Raw genomic sequence first — 21,817 nt, 5'->3', positions numbered from 1 at the left:
AGCTGGTGGTCATTTTTAGAACTGTGTCATGTATGATAAGATACTTCAAGCTTTCTCAATATCATTTAATCTTATATAATTCCCTTAATTACCCCCAAGGTATTGTCATCCCCAATTAACATAGATGAAGGAACTGAGATACTTAGCACAACTACTTCAGGTTAAGTTACTTGCCTAAGAGAGGTAAATGGTTCCACCGAGATTCAAACTTAGATCTGTCACATTGCATTTGATTTACCATTGCTACTTCTAGAATTTTTAGATCCCCACTTTAATTTAATTTAGTGATAACATAAACTGCATCAACTACCTCACATTTAATAGTGAGTTAAAACTCTACAAAGCAAATTAATTAGTGAAAGACATCTCATAATTTTTGTTCCTAACTCAATTTTGGTAACATCTATTAGTCACTCATATCACTTAAAATCTTAAATGGCAATATGGACTTCCTGGATGCCTATCTGATTTTCAGGTGACTCAATAATACCCCCCTTACCTATATATTGTTATATCATTCTTCATCTTATCTCTTTCATGATGCTTTTCTGTCATTCAACAGTGAACGTGAAATATTGGTGCTACATTACAAACTTCCAAAATTAATGACATGTAGCCACACTAGATTTCAGGAAGATGGTGAGGAAGATAATATTTGTAACTGTGGCCTGACAGCTAGACCTTATGGCTAGTGGAAAAAAGAGTTTAAATTAGCAAAATAATGTTTTATAGATATAAAAGAATAAACAGATTGTATATTAAAGAAAAAATCCTAAATATTTAGGAAAGATTTCTCAACATTATTGAACCTATGTGACATGTCATTCATCCTAGACTTGAGAGAAGAATTGAACTATGGAAAAGGAAATACATATTTATCTTTGTTGTACTTAACTAAGAAATCCTTAATAAAAATGATAGTTATTTAATCCTTTTAAATTTGGAAACAGTTTGACATCTGCCGTAATGCCTCTCTCCCAACATAAACACTACAGAAAAATCACTAACATTAAATAAATTCATTAGGACTTTGTGATGAAGTTATTCCTAGATTTCCTACTATGGGAATATGTCATAGGTGACAGACATCGTTATCTAAGGTAATGTCACAGAATACTAGAAGGACTAGAGTTTATCTAGTCTTACTTACACTTACTTTATTTCATTCATCCCTTATACATACAAATTATACATTATTCTTCTATGTACCAGCAGTTGTTCTACGTGTTGGAAATGAAACAGTGAACGAGACAGATATGGTATCTATTCATGCAGTGGGGGAAGATAGACAAGTTAAAAACCAATTACAAAAGTGTGTGGCAAATGCTTCAGTGATATGTTTGAGGAAATATAGTTTGCTGTTTGAGCATACTGAAGAGCCTGGAAAAATCAAGGAAAGTCTTTCAGGAGGAAATGACACCTTGGCTGAGACTTAAAGGATGAAAAAAAGATCTTAGCCAAGTAAGGATGGTGAGCTAGAGGGAAAAGTTTGTACCCGGCAGAGGGAACATCAGGCACAAAGGACAAGAAGTGAGAGCACTGTGGCAGAACCTTAGAATGTGAACAAGTGAATGGAGAAATAAGTCGAGCAGATTCCAGAGCATTCAGGTGCTTTTAGGACAAACTGAGTAGTTTAGAGTTTCTTCTAAGAGCTCTGAAAAGCTTGGGAAAGCTTGTAAGCAGAGATTTGCATTTTAATAAGATCCTCAGACCATAATGTGGTACAAGTACTTTAGTAGAATTTGAGGGGTAATCCAAGATGGACGTTGCCTACCTCATTCCACACTGTTGTGAAGATTTTCAGAGTGTTTTTCTTCTTGTTGTGTTATTATGTATGGCCTTAGTATGAGAAAGAAAATCTGAGTTATAAATTGACAATAATGCAAAATCATTTTTCATAAAAATCACAGAGCACTAGAACTTCATCCTTTTATACATTAGAAGACTAAAGTCCAAGAAGCAAAATGACCTACCGAGGTTGCAGAATGACAGGTGACTGTGGCCCACTCAGGCCCAGATAGGCATATCAGGACTCCGTTGATGTGGGCATCTTTCCAGGACCCTGCACGGTGTCCACCTCAAGAGGGTTAAAGAAAATCGTATTTTACAAAAGACTGAGGGCAGCTGTGTTCAGAAGGGTCAAATTCTTGTTTCTTTTCTTTTTTTTTCCCTTGCATAGGAACCTTTCACAACCTTCTTCCTCAATGCAAATGATGGAAAATTTGACCATCCAGATCGAACCTTCTCAGCAGTCGCAAGGTCTTGGAGAACTAGTCAGAGAGATACTTCTGATGTAAAGGTAGGCTCTTTTATTTGTTGATATTAATTTAACTTCAAAATATGTTGAAATTTTCATATTTTAAAATTGAAGTGGGTATATAAGACATTTTATACAGTAGCTTTTTAAAATTATGTGGCACATCTAACCTAAAAGGAAACCAAAGGAAATAATTTTGAACATCATAGAAAATGATTCAAGATCCTTTATATTATTCAAATAAGGTGATTTCCTTATTTCAAAAAATTCCTATCCAATTTACATCGAATAATCAGGAGATGGAAAGAAAAGCCCATAAATTGCCTTTCCTGCTGTTAACTCAATATTTAGCCCATTCCATAAAACACAGCAGGAATTGAATTTGACCTTAATGTGTCATATTGTTATAGCTTGCCTAGCTTTGGGTTTACATAGCCGGGGGCAATTAATAAAGCATTAATGACAAGACCCATTTAAAATGTAGGCTCTTCTGTATAACCTTAGCTTTTACTTGACTGTGCCTGGGGGTACTATGCAACAATACACATTAGATTAAACCAATACACAATATCCAGGAACAGCCAGAGAGCAGAGCAATTTTACAGTTGGTACCACTTAACTATTGTTAATTCATTTATATGGGCTTTTGTTCTTAAAAATAGTTGTATTCAAAACAATAAAATGCATTTGTTCTTTCATTTTTCTCATTTTTTTCCCCTGATAATAAAATTATATGATCAGGTTATTGCATAGGTATATGTGTTTCTTATTTTAATCCCTTTTTCTTCAAGGCAAAATTTTTCCTCTCACGGCCATTCATACGGTTAGATATAAAAATGGTATACTATCATTCTGATTAGGGTTTTAATCCAACAAAAGCAGTGAATTAAAGTGAAAATTATCATATTTATATTTATGCTTATCTGTTACAAACATTTTTAAAAGGCAATTACAGTGTTACTGAACAGGAAGAAAAGTGGATGAGCACAACTTTGTTGAGTTTTTGTTTTCATTTTTGTTTTTTCGAAAGCAAAAAAATAAAGAAAATGGGTCCAAAGAGTATATCGCATCTCTATGTCTTATTTATAGCCATCAAAGTTTGCATAAATGAATATTAATTTATACACACAAGATATTCTTATTTGGAAATAAGATAATTTAACATGAATCTTTACTTCATTAAAGTTTTAATGCCCACATTTTTCTCCTAACAGACTTAAAACTGAGGAATGAAATTCTAAAAGATCCAAAAAACATCATTTAAACTAATATACCACCACTGAAATCAGGGAGGGAGTCCGTTTGTTTTCCTTTTTTTATTAAAGTTTATTGGGGTGACAATGATTAGTCAAGTTACATAGGTTTCTTAATAAAATTTTGAGAATTTGCAGGGAACGGGGAGCCCATGGTCTTCTAGAATTAGCATAGTGTTCATAAAAAGCATTCAATAAATATTTTATATGTGAATTAAATATTCTTCTCTATATTTTAAGGCATCCTATCCCATGTAAGATGATTTATATCTTAATTCAGAGCTATATCCATATTACATCAAACTCTTTCGGGTAAAAATGCCTGCTCACTCTTGTTTGACATCCTCATGAAAAAGAAACTTGACTTTTCAACTTAATTCAAAGCCCACAATTACATCAGAGTCAGTCATTCTAATTTATGTATGTAGATAAGAGTTTTAGGCTTTACTTTCTCTCCTGACCATTTTATTGATGCTTTTGATCACCAAATATCTGACCAAGTTACATGGCAATCTCTGACCAGCAGGCTTTTCCCTCTAAAACTGCTGGGAGAATTCTCATATATTCTGAAACTCTTCAGAAACGTTTCCATTTTGTTATTATGTTCTTTTGGCTCCTGGGGACACGTCATCAAGGACAAAGATCAATGTGGCTATCACTAATTTGGGAGGTTTTTTTTATTTTTTATCCCCAAGCAGCCGTACTGAATGCAAACAGGTACCATCCCCCACTCCCTCGACTTAATTAGTTCATAAGAAGCCCATTTCCACAGTTCAACGTTGCATGAATTGCTCTCATTTTCAGTTCTCTCCTGCCGCCCTGAACCTTTCATCTTTTATGATAATGTATCTTGAATATCTTTCCACTGGACCCTTTCTTTTTTAAGGCTGCACATTTCACACAGTACAATAATTAGTTACACACTCCCATGGATGCATAGTATGTCTTTCTCTCTGATTGTTACTATGAAACAAAGCTTCAGTGAACGTCCTTGCACAAACATCTTGATGAACTTCCTGTATATGTGTCAAGGATAATTTCTATGAATGGGACTGGTGGTTCAAAGGCTAGAAACATTTTTACTTTTGAAAGCTATTGCCAAACCAGGATTCCCTCAATGGTAATTCACTCCCACAACAGAGTGTGAGTGCCTCCTCCCCAGCTTCTTCGTCATTAGTATAGTAAACAGCCTGGTGTTGCTAATCTGGTGAGTAAAACACGGAGTTATCTTTGTTTTGGCTTGTATTTCATGAACCAGGAGTGAAGTTGAGCATTTCTTATTTATTGAACTGTAAACTTCCTCATATGTTTTGCTCATTTTTCAGTTGAGTCACATGATTTGAAAAAGATCTTTCCTTATTGATTTGAAAAAGATCTTTGAAATTGCAGCAAGTTGAGTTGCAAGTATGGTTTCTCAGTCTTTCAGCTTTCCTCTATCAGTATATTTCAGTTATGCTTTTGTTGTTGCTGTTATGCATGTCCAAATGTATCAGTCCTTCCCTTTAGAGCGTCAGAATTTTAGGGTCCTCCTTAAGGGCATGTTAAAAGCTTTTTGCTAATACTGGTTGTACCTTGAGATTTTCTAAATTCATATTTAAATATACTAATTAAAATGTACGGTATTTTTTTTCCTCTAAAATAATACCTGATTTAGCAGGGAAGAATATGTTACCAAGAGTCATGATAGTTTTGCTAACTGTGTGTTAAAACCTAAGCTTTTGATTTTTTTATCCCTAAGCTATAAAAATAAAGCATGTATATAATGTAAAAAAATGTTTTCCATTTCTGAAGAAAAATATCTCTGCAATATCTACTGACTTAGTGAGTTACTCATATAAGAGAGAACTAGAACCGAGTGGATGGCTTTATTCTGTCTGTCTGTATTAGTGTCAGTCTCTTCCTGGGGTAATGAGTACCAGCTGAGCAGAAGAGTGCTGGTGAAGTGACCTGTCAGGAGAGAAGTCTCCTGAGTTAAGTCAGACCAGTTAGTTTTTACTGTATATTATTTTACTTCTCTCCTCTAGCATAGTCTTGGTAACAGTGATATTCCACTGGCTGCAGTTCTTACACTAATTTTCCTTAATGCCTTCAGAAGTTGTTATATTACTTTTGAATAGCTATGTAGATGTCAGAAAAGGTAGCTGCTACAAAATGTCATTAAGGTGACATAGTGCAAATTAATACAGTTAATGGAGGTGCTCACCACTGACTCAGTGACCCATTAGGAGCTCGTGTGGAATTAACGAATGCCAGGGCATCAATCTTTTGGAAAAAGGGAAGAAAAGAGATGGCAGCTTTAAAACCTTGCAGTGAATTATATTCGGAAAGTGAAAACGGCTGCGTTGGTTTTGATTTCACTTGGAAGCCATAAAATCGTATGTTCTCTCAGCAAAACATATTAAACTGAAATGTCAGGTTTGATGCAATAGGTATACAATTATGATAGTGTTAATAGTGGCCTTCTATCATTGTAAGACAGACTTTCAAGTCCAATTTCTCAGCAGCTTGAACTTGTCATAAGCTTGTAAATTAGAAATTGTGTTTGAGGATATTTTCTCCTTATTGATGGAACACATATAATACTATTAACTGTACCATGGGGTTTTAGTATAGCTGTTCAAATAAACTAGAAATCAAATTTACAGATACAAAGTGCCTGTTTTAATATTTATCTCGCCATTTCTTTAATAATATTTGGTGTCTTTCTGCACCATTTTTCATTTAGGAAAATGTAAACTACTTCGACCCTTTCCTTAAAGAGAAGCTGATTAACAGAAATCTATCAATGGGAAGAGAGTAAGCAGAAGAGCTATTTAAGCTGGTGCCTAAAGTGCCTCTGTAGGGGCACACTTACAAGTCATAACAGTAGAATTCATTCCTTTTGGAATAATCCTCAGTAGTTTTTAAACATGCTTTTTTCCTGGTTGTTTGCTGCAGTCCTCAGAACAGTCCTGTGGGACAGCTGTCATTATCCCTAATCTGTAAAGGAGGTTCGCAGCTATTAAGTCACTTGCCTACATTGACATAGCAGGTAGAGAAGCCAGAACTAGCGCTGAGGGCTATTGACTTATTTCAGCACTTTAGCCATTGGCGGGTATGCTGCTTTCATAATTCAGCACGATCCTATGGTCATATCCAGCCACTTGGAATATTTGGAGTAATTGGAGTCATTTATTGATGTGTAAAAAACCACCCCAAAATTTAGTGGCTTAAAAAACAAAACAAAACAAAACAAAAAAACAACCTTTTTTTCCTCAGTATTTTATAATCAGACTAGGGTTCGTCAGGTGCAGTTTGTCTTTGATTCATGTCAGTTCAACTGGGGTGGCCCATCCGGGTCTGGGGGATTCAAGATGATTTCATTCACATGTCTGGTGCCTTAGCAAGGATGGCTGGAACAGCCGGGGACTAGCTGGTCTTCTCTCCCTTTCCAGGAAGATTACCACACTTTTTTTAATGGGGACTTGATACCAAGAGGACTGCAAAATGGGAACGGCAAAGCCACTTAATGCCTAGGCTTGGATGTCACAGTGTGTCACCTCCACCGCATTCTTTTGGTCAGCACACAGATAAGACAGAACCAGGTGAACCTCAACAGACACTGTCAAAAAAAGGAGAACTACGGGAGGTACACAGCAGTCACTGAGGAACTTTCTCCACATGCATCCTGGCCATAGAAAGTTGGGGCCAAGGCCTTCTTAAACTTAAAAAATGTGTGGGCCTAAAAAATGTGTGGGCTTTCAGTGAACTATTAAAATTTAAAATTTAATCATGAACCATTAAATTATAGTTCATGATTAGAAAAAACTCATGTCCACAAATCCTTTTCTGATGGGATCCTCTCTACTTCAGGCTGTGAATTAGGATGCTGTTTATAAAGTTCTTCAGATTCTCCAAATCCCTCTGTGTAGCTGAGTGGCGCTACAAACCACTACCTTAAAGTTTGCAGAGTGTTTACAAAGAGACCTACAGGTCCACTATTCACCCGGTGGCCATATTTTACTTATAGCACCTTAGTCAGTCTTTGTCCCGAACCCATTCTTAGTTCAAGAATCTGACAGGCCCTTATATATCTCTAAATACTGCCTCAAAACTGAAGTTTCTTCCTTAGTTCATAACACTTTATCCATCTACCATAAAAAAAAAAAAAACAACAGTGGTCCCTTTGAGCATTCTGCCTGGAAATCTCCTTAACCAGAAGCACAGGTTCATTAGATACTTTCTCTATCTTTGAAATTATTGTAGAAACCAGTCTTGTTCATTTCCCACCACTCTATAACACATGTTGCTTTTCCCCTGCTTTTGAGAGCAACTTCCTTACGGATCACCCAGATTCTACCAACAGTCTCCTCACCCCACTTCCAGCCTCTGCCTACTGCCGAGTCCTATAGCTAATACCACGTGTTTTCCGTTTTTATTACTCCAGCACTCCCCTTCCAGGCACTCATTTCTGTTTCAGCTAATTACTGCTGTATAACAAAATCACCCAAAACTTGGTCTTAATACGACAGCAACTATTTATTTGTTGACAATCATGCAATTGGAGTTAAGGCTCAGTAGGGACTACTCATCTCTCCTACACAGTGGCCCTGGAGTGGTTTGGCTGGGCCAGGGAAGCCAAGATGGCTTTGCTACCTGTTTTGTGCCTCATCTGAGCTGGCTAGAACAGCAAGGGACTCTTTGCATGGTCTTCCTGGCAAGGTCGCCGCACCATTTTATGTGGCTGCTGGCTTCTAAAGGGGGCGAAAACAGAACCTACAAGGCCCCTTAAATCTTAGGCTTCTCTGGAAATCCTGCAGTGTCACTTTGTCACAATCCAGTGTGTTGAAATAAGTTGGCCCACATTCAAAGAGGCGGGAATAGACTCCACCCCCCTATGGGAGCAGTGGTAAAGTAGAAATGGCTAAGGGGCACGTGGCATGGGAGGGGTTGTTACAGGGATCTTTGAAAAACTCTACAAGCTACTAATTTAAAACAATTTTAAGTTCTACTTTGGTTTACACCATCCAATTCAATCTGTGCATTTGGACAAAACCAAAATCTGAAGTACAAATAATTTATAAAAATATATCCGATTAGCCTGCGTAACATATAAGTCTGTCTATATAGGTGATAAAAATACTTTAGTCATCTGAAAAGTCTACACAGGTATTCATTCAAACACAAATATCCAAAGTGACAAAATTTTTTACTGATTACAGATGTACTTCAGTACTGGGTAAACTCAGCCATAATATTTTTGATCTGCATCTAAAAATATATATATTGAATATATATATGTATATATATATGTGTGTGTGTGTGTGTGTGTGTGTGTATGTATATAAATAGAGTGAATATCTTCTAAAATGTATTTTATGTAAAGCTGTGAAACTGTTTTACACACATAACCCTCATTCAATCCTCACACCTACACTGAGAGTTAGATGTTATCATCCTCACAGTTTTGCATATCAACAAGCTGGTTTCTTTTTCAAGTGGTTAAGAAACTTGCCCAGTATAGCAAGAAGTCAGGATTTAAACTCAGATCTCTCTGATTCCAGTGCACATAAAGTAGCACTTCCCTGAAAGAAGAAGGGGCGATCCCACAACTGCCTGCCCACCCACCTCCCCCTTAACTACAACTAACAGGCAGCCTGAGGTAATTCTGCTTTAACTAATACATTTTGAAAACCACGATCTTCAATATTTTTTAATCACTATTTCATGCCTGAAATTCAGGATATGATAAATATATGGCAATGATTGATTCATTTTTCATTCCACAAATGTATATTGCATACCAATTATATGGCAGGCCCCATTCTTAGCAAGTGAGTGGCAAGCAAAGGAGGAAACAGACAAGATCCCTTCTGTCGCGGGATAGCCCTTACAGTGGGGCACGGAAGCAGAAGTAAATCAACAGAGAAAATAATAACTGCTATGCAGAAAATTCAAACAAAACGAAGTCAAAGAGAGTGACCGGCTTGCTGCTTTAAAAGGCGAAATAGAGAATGTAAGAGCCGGGACCCTGGATTTCAAGTGTTTAGGTTTGATTTCTGGCTTTACCACCTACACATGCAGCATAGTCATTGGCAAATTACTTAACTTCTCTGTCTCAGTGTTCATATCTCTGAAGTGAGAAGAATGAGAATACCTATGTATGAAGTTTTTGTGAAGATTAAGAGGGATGCATAAAGCACTTAAAACAAGACATAGTAAGATACAAACAAAACGGAACAAAACCTGCTATTTTAAGACTAAATGAGCAGAGGTGGCATTTCAGCTGATTCCTTGTCGTGTGGCACAGATACTGTAATTGTGACCTTCTTGGAAACAGTCGAATCTCAGAGATGAAACTCTGTTATTCATTAGGCTTATTTGTTTTAAAGGAGCAAATTTTAAATAATATAATGTGAATGTAAATTCACCTTTACATCCTAACTTTGAAATTGAAAATGCCATTTGAAATAAGATTTAAAACAATAAAACCAGGGCATCAAATTTTCACCCACTCTGCTGCTTCAGCAACTTCTCGCTAGACTTTTGGTGATTTTTCTCACTGTTCCTTCCCCCTTCAGAAAAAAAAAAAACCAAACATCCCCAGCTCAGGACTTCAAGGTTCAGGCAGTTTAGTCACTTAAGTGTTTGGTCTTTTTCAGGAGTCTTGAAAATAGCTACACTCCAGAAATTTCTTCATATTCACTTTAAAAATCTGTCTGTTTTGTGACTGTTCCCACTATTAGAAATCTGAGAGTTTGTCCATGCCTTCAAACATCCAGCCTCTCAAAATTTACACCCACATCTTGGTCACCACCCTAATTTAAGACTACATTCTGGTGATGGAAGGGGAAAGGACTCTGGGTGGTGAACACACACTGTGATATATAGATGATGTATTACAGAATTGTACACCTGAAACCTATGTAGTTTTGTTGACCACTGTCACCCCAATAAATTTTAATAGTAACAATAATAATAAAAGACCACATTCTGGTGGGCCAGATGAGGACTGGAGCAGAGAAAAACGTCTCACTTAGGGGTTCCTGGTAGGGCTCCTTCTTCATGACCGGCCCCAAGTAACGCCTTCCAGAATGTTCCTGCTGAAGTGCGCTTCTCCCTGCCATTCCAACTCCCAGCAGGGCAGCTGCTTCTCAGCCTTCCTGGGTTCTCCCTGGTGGGGCCCGGCTCTCAGCCCCTTCTTTCCAGAGTGCTTAAACTAAAATGAAATAGGTCTTGCTTCTCTCACTTCTGCACTTTGGGTAGTTTTTCTGGCAACTTTAAAACGCACTTTTTCTAAATTTAAATGGAACTCTTTGACACTTTTGAGTCTTTTAACAAAACTCGCGTAGGCAAGATAACCTTTTTTTTTTAAACTGCAAACGTTTCCCCTCAAGAGGTACAAATTTTGTTTCTAGGAGCATCCTTCATCTTTTATTTAATAAATTTCTTCGTTGGCTCTTTTCCTGTCTTGAAGCATTCTTCCAACCATCTGCATAGCCCCCAGAAGATTTCTAGTGCTATTGAAATAACTTTATGTAATATCTTCAGTAGTTTAATATTTAATAAGCACCTGCTGCATACAAAATATACCACCAAGAGCTAGAGGGAATTCAACAAAATGTAAACCTCACAAAGTAAGGCCAAGAATCTGCTTTTGCCCAAATTGTTATTCATATAAAATTCTAGGCTTCTTATGCCTTTGCGAATCTAATTTAATGGCATTCAGTGAAATGCTATTACAGTGGTAAGTAAGTAAATAATAACCACATATTCTATATATGTATGACCCTATTCCACAAGAAAGAATGAGGAATGATATATATGAAAAACATTTGAGCACTGAGACAGTTGAAGATAAATTGAAAGTCTTTAGGCTGTTTAAAAACACACACACACAAAAAAAAACTATATCCATGTGGGCATACATCCCCTCTCTGTCCTCAAGAAAGTTTCTGTCGTCTAGTTCTAGAGAGAGGACATGAACACAAATAACTGGCGGAAGGCGGTAGGGAAACCCCTGACTTATGTGAGCCTATTCCATATAAATCACCCTGCACACCGAGCAGCTACATGAGCTTCCATTCCTTTCCCCCTTTTAGACCATTGCGGGTGCTGTTGCATTCAGGGTCATGTAAGACGAGCACCGTGCAAACAGCAGTTCTTTCTCTCTTCTACATCTTTTCCTAATTTCCCATGTTTTTCCAAAAGAGGGCAAGATCAAAGAAAGTGGTATGTTTTATCTTCATGCATGAAAATAATAAGTTACTAATTATAATTTGGGTCAGCTCGGACTGCTTTGCTGTATTTTACCATAAACTGGGTAGCTTATAAACAACAGAAATTTATTTCTTGCAGTTTTGGAGGTTTGAAGGCCATGATCAAGGCGCCCAGCCCACATGGTCAGGTTCTGTGTCTGGTGAGAGCCTGCTTCCTGGTCGGTAGAGGGCCACACTCTTGCTGTGTCCCCACACGGCAGAGACAAAGCAAGCTCTCTCAGGACTCTGACAGGACACTAACCGCATTCACAGGGCTCCGCCCTCCTGCCCTAATGCTCCTAACACCATCCCATCCCATTAGGGGACACGGTGTCAATGTGCGAATTTTAGAGGAACCGAAACATTCCGTCTGTAACCATTACGTGTTTCTGATTGAGTACAAATACTATGTGAGAATAGCGATGATCCTTCACTGTGCCTTCTAATCAGTGACCACAAACCTTTACCAAATGGCTCCTTCAGGTCAACATAATACACACTGTCATCCTGACCTAGCCCAGAATCTGATCTCATTATAATCCTTGCTGTTCTCGTATTGCTGGAGCACCCTTAGCCTCCATGTTATCCACCAATTAAGCTGTATCATTATTTGCAAATCAGGGTGTTTATTTACCTATTGGTTTTTATTTTCACCCTCCTCAATTTCCCTTTTTACATTCAAGTCACTGAAAATTTATATCAATTGATACTAATCTCACATTCTCCTTTTCCACAGTTCACTGTGGCTGTGATGCCTTGTACATAATTCATTGTTAATCTATATTTGCCTCTCAGGGCGACCCACCTGATTCCTTCTCTTTTGCATCCTCGGGTCCACAACTTTATTTACTCACCTCTGTTGCATATTACCCCTCCTTGGTAAAGTCCCATGACATGTCCCCTTGCTCACCACAATTAGCAGTTGCCCTTCCCTCTTTCCTCCTGCCCTCCTTGCTGTTGCTGGTTCTCTTTCTTCCCCTCCTACACACACACACACACACACACACACATATGTACTGGTCTCACCCCTCTCCAATCGGCCATTCACATTGTCACCCAGTGTCTTGCTTTGAAATAAATTTGATCATGTCAATAACTCTTCTTTAAAATGGTTACCAATGAGATATAATCCAAATGGCCGAGCGTGGCATGAAACTTTTCTTCATCATCTGGCTTCCTATACCATCTCATCCCCATCTTGATCTGTCCCCTAATACATGCTATAGTCCACCATTCTCTGTTCCTGCCATACCTTGATATTATTCCCTGGTGGTCCCCCTGCCCCTTTTCCCTTTATCTTAGCCATTCTTGACCTCAAATGTCCCATCTGCAGTGAAGTCTCTTCTGAATTGCCCAGAGTCCCCTGCTCTCCTCTCTGCTCCCTAGTACTTTGTACCCTTCTCCCAGCTATCACTGCTGTCTGTCATCACCATCTGTTTATACATCTTCCCCGTAGACCAGACATGAATTTACTCAAAGGTAAGGCCAATGTGTTGTTCAGTTTTTGTTTTCTCAGTACCCATCACAGTGCTTGGTACTCTAACTTTGCTATATGAATAAATAACTATCAGGGAATTAGGTAATAGACTTTAGAAAGATTTCTAATTAAATGGTTTAAGTAGAAGAAAATCTGTGCTTATTAAAAAGTTAAGCTACATTTATCCAGAAAATTTGTTTATGTTGATCGTGTTACACAAACAAATGTCCTTATGCCTTTCACAATATAATTTAAAGTTAATTTAACTCTCATCTTCATGTTTGAAAAGATTGGTATTTTTTCATGGCATAGATAGTGTAAATAACAACTACAGTGGGGTTTTTTTGCTTTTATTTTCTCCAGTTGCTTTACAAAAGGACAACAAATAAAAACTTTTAGGATCATAAAATCAGTTCATTTTCATATCAGATTTATTCTCAAGTCACATAAACCACATATCAGACATTGTGCGTCAAACTAGTTTTCCTTGAATGCAGTTGTTAATGCCATACTTCTATATGAGGAACACAAGTTGTCTTTGCATCCAGTTTATTAAGAACTTATTTATTATTCAGATGGTATCCATTAAATATTTAAAACTTATTATCACATTGCATATTATCTCTTCATTGTGTTTAGTGGTGGGTATAAAAATAATTTATTTTGCCAAATTACAAAATAAAAATGAATCTCTTCATAGAAAGCATATGTTGTAATTGCCAGTGTCGTCATAAAACAAAAGAAGATATCACATGATTTTTAACCAATACTAGCAAAACCTTTTTTTTGGAATTTGAATATTTCAATAATATTTGGAAAAGTTTGCTGAACAGCAGAGACTTGTAGATTATAGCTTTATATATTTGTTTACTAATACTATTGTTGATTCTATAACCTATTTCTCTTGACAAAGTTGTGGCATGATAAGATTGAAAACCGTATAAATAAATTATCAAGCAAGTTATTCAAGAAAAATACTTGTCTTCTCTTCTTAGACTCTTTCTCAAAACAAATTAAGAGTAGAATTAAGTAATAAAATATTGGACTTAAATAAAGAAATTGTTTAATTCAATTTACAGTTGTCATAAGTGAATAGTTTTATTCAACTGATTTTTAAAGTGGTTTCATGGGCCACATTTTTGTTTTTGGCAGGAACTAATTCCAGAGTTCTATTACCTACCAGAGATGTTTGTCAACAGTAATGGCTATAATCTTGGAGTCAGAGAAGATGAAGTGGTGGTAAATGATGTTGACCTTCCCCCCTGGGCAAAAAAACCTGAAGACTTTGTACGGATCAACAGGATGGTAAGAGAGATTTTGTTTTTGCCTGAGCAGTCACCAAGAAGTCAAAATGCTCTTTTGTTTCTTTTGTTTCTAACTATTAGTAGTCCTTTGTTTCTAACTATTAACGAACTGTCATTTCACATCTATAAATACAAGGTTGAAATTTAAGGGGAAAAAAAGAAATTTACTGTTGCCTTTTGACAGCGTTCTTTACTGTAGAGTGGATTTTCCTTTCATGAGGACTAATAAAGGAATGGTAATTTAGTTATATTTGCTCCCTTAGGAGAAGATAATCAGATGAGCATCTGTTGACCAGTACAACATACTCTAAAATGCTAAAAAAGAATATGCCCGTTCCTTGTTTTTGTCTACTGGCTAAATCTGCACTCTTTTTTCACTCATAAATTATTCAAAACAAAATAATTTACATTTACAACATATTTGTGTATAGGAAATTTTAAGTGTGAAACACACCTTACAGTGTAATATACTTGACTTGAAGAGAACACCCGTCTAGAAAACATTCTTATAGAAAATGTGATTATTTTTAAAATCTGTATGACAGGTGCTTGGGCATTCAAATAAAAAAAATGTGTTCATAGAATGTTTGCATGTGGGAATTTTATAGATTTTAATATATTTTATCCATATTTAAGGAGATTTTAATCTCAATGTGGTTATGGTATATGGAAATAACCATTTTACCAAACAACCTCTCAGTTGTACTATTGTTCTTGGTCAATTGGGGAATTATATCAATAAAACCAATGACCCAAAATGTAGTTTTAAACCCTATTTCACTCACTCCCAGTTTTTTCCAACTGTCTCATAAATATGTTTTATTTTGTTTTTACATATTCTGTATTTGTATCAGAATCCAAATAAGGTTCACATATCACTCATTCCCATTTTTCGGCAAGAGCTATATCATTCACGTATATCACGCAAATATAATTCACATACCATACAATTCACCCATTTAAAGTAAAAAAATCAATGAGTTTTATTCTAGTCAGAGTTGTGCAGCCATCACTACAGTCAATTATGTACATTGTTATCACGCCTTAAAGAAACCCAATACCCTTGAGCATCTCCCCCATTTTTCCCATTTCCCCTAGGCAACCTACTTTCTGTTTCTAGAGATTTGCCTATTCCAGAGATTTCAAATTAATAGGATCACACACCATATGGTTCCTCCCTCTACCCACCAATTTGGTGTCTGTCTGTCTCTTTTCTTTTTCTCTTCTTTCTTTTCTTTTCTTTTTTTTTGACTTTACTGTTAGTCACATGCTCCCTTCAATTTTGGAGTTTTATTTTCTGTCTCGAAGAAATATTTCACTTTTCATATACTTTATTTGAGAAAACTGTTGCTGTAGTGTGGATTGATGTTTAAAAGTACTGTGTAGATAGATAATCTGCAAATCGTCTCCCCCTTTGAGGGAATACCATGTCGTATTGCATACATTTTATGCATGATCTCTTGCAATCTATAAATTGGCACTTTCAGATTTGTGGAGTTATTTCATGCTCTGTCTTTGAACAACAGATTATTTCTTCAATTTATATTTTAATGTGAAGGATTTATACTTCAGTGATGAATATTTCTAAAAATCTATACTTGTTTTTAGAATTGCCCGTCTATCACCTAGCATTACATACTTGAATACTGGTTATGATATCAGTGTAAGGACAACAGAACTATAGATTCAACCCTAAAATCCTGCTACACCTGAGTATCACTCAGTCACATCGTTCCACTATTATTTCTAGAACCCAGAACTGTGCCTGGCAGGGAGGAGTTGGCCACCAGATATTTGCTGAATGAATCAATCATGTAGGAGAGATTTCAGCATATTACCTAGTTTGGTCCCAACTAGTCAAATTGAATGAATCTTTCACTCAGGCAAGCAAAGTTACCAAAAATTGTTGGACCAGATTTTCTCTTGCTCATTCTGTTGAACTCAACTGACTAAACAGAAGTGTTCATGTGGGTGCTAATAATTAATAAAAGCCAGTAGGTATTTCAGAAAGAGTGTGACTTGGAATTTTAAAATTTCCTGCTCTTGAAATGGGCTCTGCCATTTACTAGCGCCGTTGCCCCAGGTAATTGATGGAACATCTCTAGCCGTCACACTTCTCATCTGTAAAATGGGGAGGATACCTTATGAATATTTTTTAAATATCATTATTTATCATAAAATTCATTTGTTTTCAGAAAACAATTGAATGATTTTTAGTAAATGTAGAGTTGTGTGACCATCGCCACCATCTAATATTACAACATTTTCATCACCCCAGAAAGATCCCATGCTCGTTTGCAGTCACTCCCTGTGCCCAGCTCCAGCCCCCAGCAACCAATAATCTGCTTTCTATCTCAGTAGGTTTGCCTTTTCTGGACATTTTATGTAAATAGAACCATATAATATGTATCCTTTTGTGTTAGATTTTTTTCATACTATTCCTCCATGTTGTAGCATATATCCATGCTTTGTTCCTCTTTCTGCGTAATGGTATTCCATTGTATGAATGTACCATATTTTGTTTATCCATTCATCAGTTGATGAACATTTGGGGTTCTTTCCACTTTGGGGCTATTATGCATAATACTGCTATGAACATTCACATACAAATCTCTCTGTGTACATATCTAGGGGTAGAATTTCTGAGGCATATGGTAAATTTATGTTTAACTTTTTAAGAAATTGCTTACCTGTCTTGCAAAGTGACCATACCATCTTACATATCCACTAGCAATGTATGACAGTTCTAGTTCCTCTATATCTTCACCAACACTTGTTATTGCCCCTTTTTTGTTTTTTTTTATTATAGCCATTTTAGTTGGTGTGAATAATATCTCATTATAGTTTTAGTTTGCATTTCCTTGGTGACTAATGATGTATGAGCATCTCCTCATGGGCTCCCTGGATGCTAAAAGATTTTTAGATATATTTTAATAAGACATTAAGTTATCATTCATTATAGACACAACGTTTGTGTTCATCACTAGCAAAAGAAGTCCATATGCCCCTAGAATTAGTAATTTTATTAATGATATGCCTAATTGAAAAAGAAGAGGCTGTTATGCTTCTGAAAAACAAATCCCCAAGGTGGCATCATGCACAGAATTTTTTGAATGCAGGGAAAAATAACAATTATTTTGGATGAGAAATCATCAAATAATTAGTATTGATGTAAACTAAACAAGCAAAACCATACACTCTTGACAAAACCTGCAGAGAAATCACAGTGCTTCATCCATCTTGTATGTTGGTAGGTAATGAAATCCAACTAAATAACCTTTCAGACAAATGAAGTTTCTAGATTTTTATAGCTAAGTGAGAACTTTTAGAACCATTGTTATGGTTATTGTTCTAAAATGTGTTACTACTTTGTTCCCCATGCTCTTGTACAAAGGATGAAACTTCGTTTCTTTATTATCCCAAGTACCCATTATTATTCCATGAAGTGATACAATTCTATATCTATTCTTTTTCTATTTTATTATTTAGATGGTCAGCTATCACCACAGTTTGCTTTAATAGCCATGCTGATTAGAATTTGTGGCTTATCATCACCTCTAGTCTACAAAAATTAGGTAATCAAATTTGTCAAGTCCTTATGATAACTAAGAATCAGTGAAGTGCTATTTGAGGCCCTAGAGGAAACGTAAACTTTGTAGCTTTGGTAAAGCTGATAATCTTCTACCTCAGGTTTCATTGTCCATTGTCTGATCAATTCTAGATTTGGGAGTTGTGTACCGAAACACGCATTGACAAAACCTACCCTTAGTAAGTGGAATGTTACTGTAGACGGTACCCAATTTATACCTCTTCTTATATATAATCAGCTGTATGACTGGCCTAGGACACTCTCCTTACTTCCCTGTGTGGTTACTTACAATTTTTCCTCTACTTTCCTCGTTCCAAGACTTACTGCTGGCAACTGCTGCAAGGATGTTACCCTAATCTTACTCAGCATTCCTCATGCCCCAGTGATGTCCTGAGTCATCCCAATGTAGACGTTGTCCAAGATTAACCAATGGCCATAGGCTCAGTATAGCCTACACCTTTATTGTAGGCTTATAGCTGACACCATTACTGAGTGTTTCTTCTTTGTCAGATACTGTGCTAGAGCTTCAGGTGCATCATTCTTTTAATTCTCAAAAAACTTTCTGAAATAATAATTATTCTAAAACCTAGTGAGGTAAATTGCGTTGCCAAATATCACCTCCTTACCAAAGTGGCAATGTTCTTATTCACAGTCTCAAGGATAGAGTAAGGAGTGGCTTGAGGAGCTGTGGAAGGGAGAAGGGAGAGGAGACGGGAAAGAAACATGTCTTCTCATCAGAAGCCAGGATCTTGGGGTCAGAAGAAGAAAAGAAAGAGATAAGTGGGAATTGACCCAAAATAATGAGCATGTTCCAACCCCAACAGCGATGCAGACTTGACTTTCAGTGATCCTATCTATAACTCTGTCCCCAGCCCGGACCCCGTAAGGCCCCCTTTCCCAGCAAGTAAAACCTGGGCTCAGAGCTGAGGAAGTCCCAGGTCTCACTGCCAGCAGGTGTGAGAGGAACACTATCCTTCAACTCTACAGATGGAGGCAACGGCACTAGTTGACAGTCTAAACTTTCTAGTAGTCACACACAGACCTAAATCAGACCTTTATCTGAATAGGGAAGCTGAGACCCGGAAAGGCAAAGTGGCGTACCCAACGTCTTGCCCTTAGTGCTTTTCCTTGTCATGTCTAGCATCGTCGGTTAGAACTCTGAGTGTAATGGCCCCGGACCCACTTATTGTCTTTAAAACTTCACCCATATTTTGAATTAAATGTGCCTTTGTTTACCAACTTGAGAGCCAACCACATTAAACTACTACTATTTCTACTGCAATATGTGTTCCAAACACCAAATTATAAAGGAACTTTGGAATATAGCCTGTGTGTTATTTATAACTATCTATATCCTACGCATGGATGACCTCGAGACCCCTTAGGTCTCTTTTTACTCAGACCGACAATTCGGTTTTAATCAGTGACACTCTGGCCTATCTCGTTATTCCTATGATCACCAGGTAAGATTTTTTTAAATCACTTTTCCTTAGACATACCTGATTCTCACCAAATGGTTTCAAATCATTTTGGGTTTTTAAGAGAATCCCAGAGTATGCATCGAAAGGTGAAAGATACAGCCTGAAAAATGATTATAACACTGTAAAGACAATAATTTACTCCTAATACTAACACCTCTTACTTCTTATATCTTGTCTCCCTAACAGCTTGAGTGCTACTGAGCAAACTTCAAGGCAAAATCCAGTGCTTCTTTAAAATAAATCTCACTCTTTAGTACCACTGTAACTACATATTCATCACGGCAGTGCGTACAACGTCCCAGGAGCTATAAGAATTGCATATAATATGGTGAAATAACTGTTCTTCAGAGATTTGCTCTCACATATTCAAAAGATTTAAATTTGATAACTTCCTAAACTAAGAGAGACAAAATATTTTTGCATTTCTGGAAATGTCATAAAAGATTTTCAGAAATGAATAGTACATTTTTATTATAAGTAATAATTTCCAACTTATGTTCATGAGGAAATGAAAGAAGCAAGGCACTGGGGTTTTTCTCTCTTCTAAACCAAATTCCTGTTATCTTATAGGCATTAATGAATTTAGTAAGACTTGGGAACGAAAGCTTTACTCCATGGAGTGGAAGGCTTTACACAAAAGTCTGTGTATTTGGGAAAATCAAACTGCATGGTCCTGGTTCTCTGCTGCACCAGGATACAATGGCAGGTTAAATCGATCGTACACAGGAAACGCCTAGCTACCTCGTTAGGTGACTTGAGAAGTGTTCCTTCTTTCTGCTTCTTGTCCTGAGTTTTCCTTGAAGGGACTCCACAGAATTGAAAGGGAAGATTCTACATCTATAGCACCATTTTTGGTTGCATCAGAATTAAAGCTAAAGGACAGAGCCAAATCACTGCCTCTGGGAACAGCCTTAAGCATCGGAGCTATCAAAAGACACCTTGCAAAATGTAGCTGTGTCTCTGCAGCGGCTCTCCTGTCTCAGTGTCGCCTGCTCTGAGTTGCCCTTCACAGCACGCTGTTTGTAGTTTCCTTTGCTCCAACCCGTGGTCATTTTTCCCGTCATACTGATGGGAAATGATCAAACTGATACCTCGCAGATACCATGTCAGGCATGTGTGTTAAAACTAGAAAATTCAATCAATTATCTATATGTTTTCTTTTTGTTGCTTAAGAAATATTTATTTGATGAATATTTCTCCAATATGCAAAACCTGGGTGGTAATATAAAATATAGATGTGTTTGAATATTCTATCAATTTTCCATGAATTCCATGAACACTACATCCATTTTTTTTAATATTATTTTATAACATTATAAATGTTTCTTTATACTGGCTGGATAGTTCATGTAAGATTTAGTTCTTGTCAAATGGGTTTAGAGAAAATGTGCTCTAGTATATTTATAACTTGGGACAGGATTGTCTTCAATTATTTGAAGAAGTTCTTCGTGATGAGCCTAAAGTATAAAATGAAAGTGTCATATCGCCCAAAGAAATGGCATTCACAGGGGTAAGACAGCCTTCGTCTCTTTGTACTCTGTGTCCATGAGCTTTCCCTCCTCCGTTTTTAAAATAGTCATTAAGACATTCAAAGCAAAGCAGACAAAAATAATATTATAAAAAGGGATGGTATCATTGATTATAAACCATCAGTTTAATTATCTCATGCCAGCAATTGAAAAGGCATTTGATGCATTTGTAGAAGGCTTTACATGAGTACAACCTCATTTCCTTTTCTAATTTTTAAGAATAAAACATTCCTTTCATTTATAATGATGTATTTCCTTTAGTTCACTGGTTTTTGAATTATAGGCAATAATGTATGTAATTAGTTAGAGTTGTTTATATTTTCTAGTTACAGTGACAAGGATTGTGTTTCACTGAAGAAATTCCAAAATTCACTGTGAAATTCCAAATTTGGTGTAATCAGAAAACCTGGTAAAGTGACACAGATACTTTTAGTAGACATTCCAATAAATTCTAAATGCATCGAGTTCATACATCAAGAATTGGTTTAATTTATCCACACCAAGCCAGGCTGATTACGGCCAACTCACTCATGAAACATTAATAAAGCACTGTGTTCAGCTCTAACGTGATTATAATCTGACCTCCTCACACAGGACAGAAATAGAAAGTCTCTCTGATAACATTACCCTAATGCTGGGTTCATCAATCATAACGTGCCCTTTTTTAAAACTTGTTTTATAAAAAGGCCT

General features: G+C 36.6%; 1 protein-coding gene across 1 annotated transcript in view; it reads left to right on the top strand.

Moving 5' to 3' along the window:
- The window catches only part of NBEA (neurobeachin), a 658,659-nt gene that overhangs the window by 579,355 nt on the left and 57,487 nt on the right, over window positions 1-21,817 (top strand). The window contains 2 exon segments of the mRNA XM_033103847.1: window positions 2,180-2,299; window positions 14,377-14,529. Coding sequence (XP_032959738.1) covers window positions 2,180-2,299; window positions 14,377-14,529 — 273 coding nt within the window.

This window comes from Rhinolophus ferrumequinum, chromosome 4 (assembly GCF_004115265.2).
Source record: "Rhinolophus ferrumequinum isolate MPI-CBG mRhiFer1 chromosome 4, mRhiFer1_v1.p, whole genome shotgun sequence".
Taxonomy (NCBI): domain Eukaryota; kingdom Metazoa; phylum Chordata; class Mammalia; order Chiroptera; family Rhinolophidae; genus Rhinolophus; species Rhinolophus ferrumequinum.
Note: the sequence above shows the minus strand (reverse complement) of the source record. Positions and strands in the feature narration are given on the sequence as shown.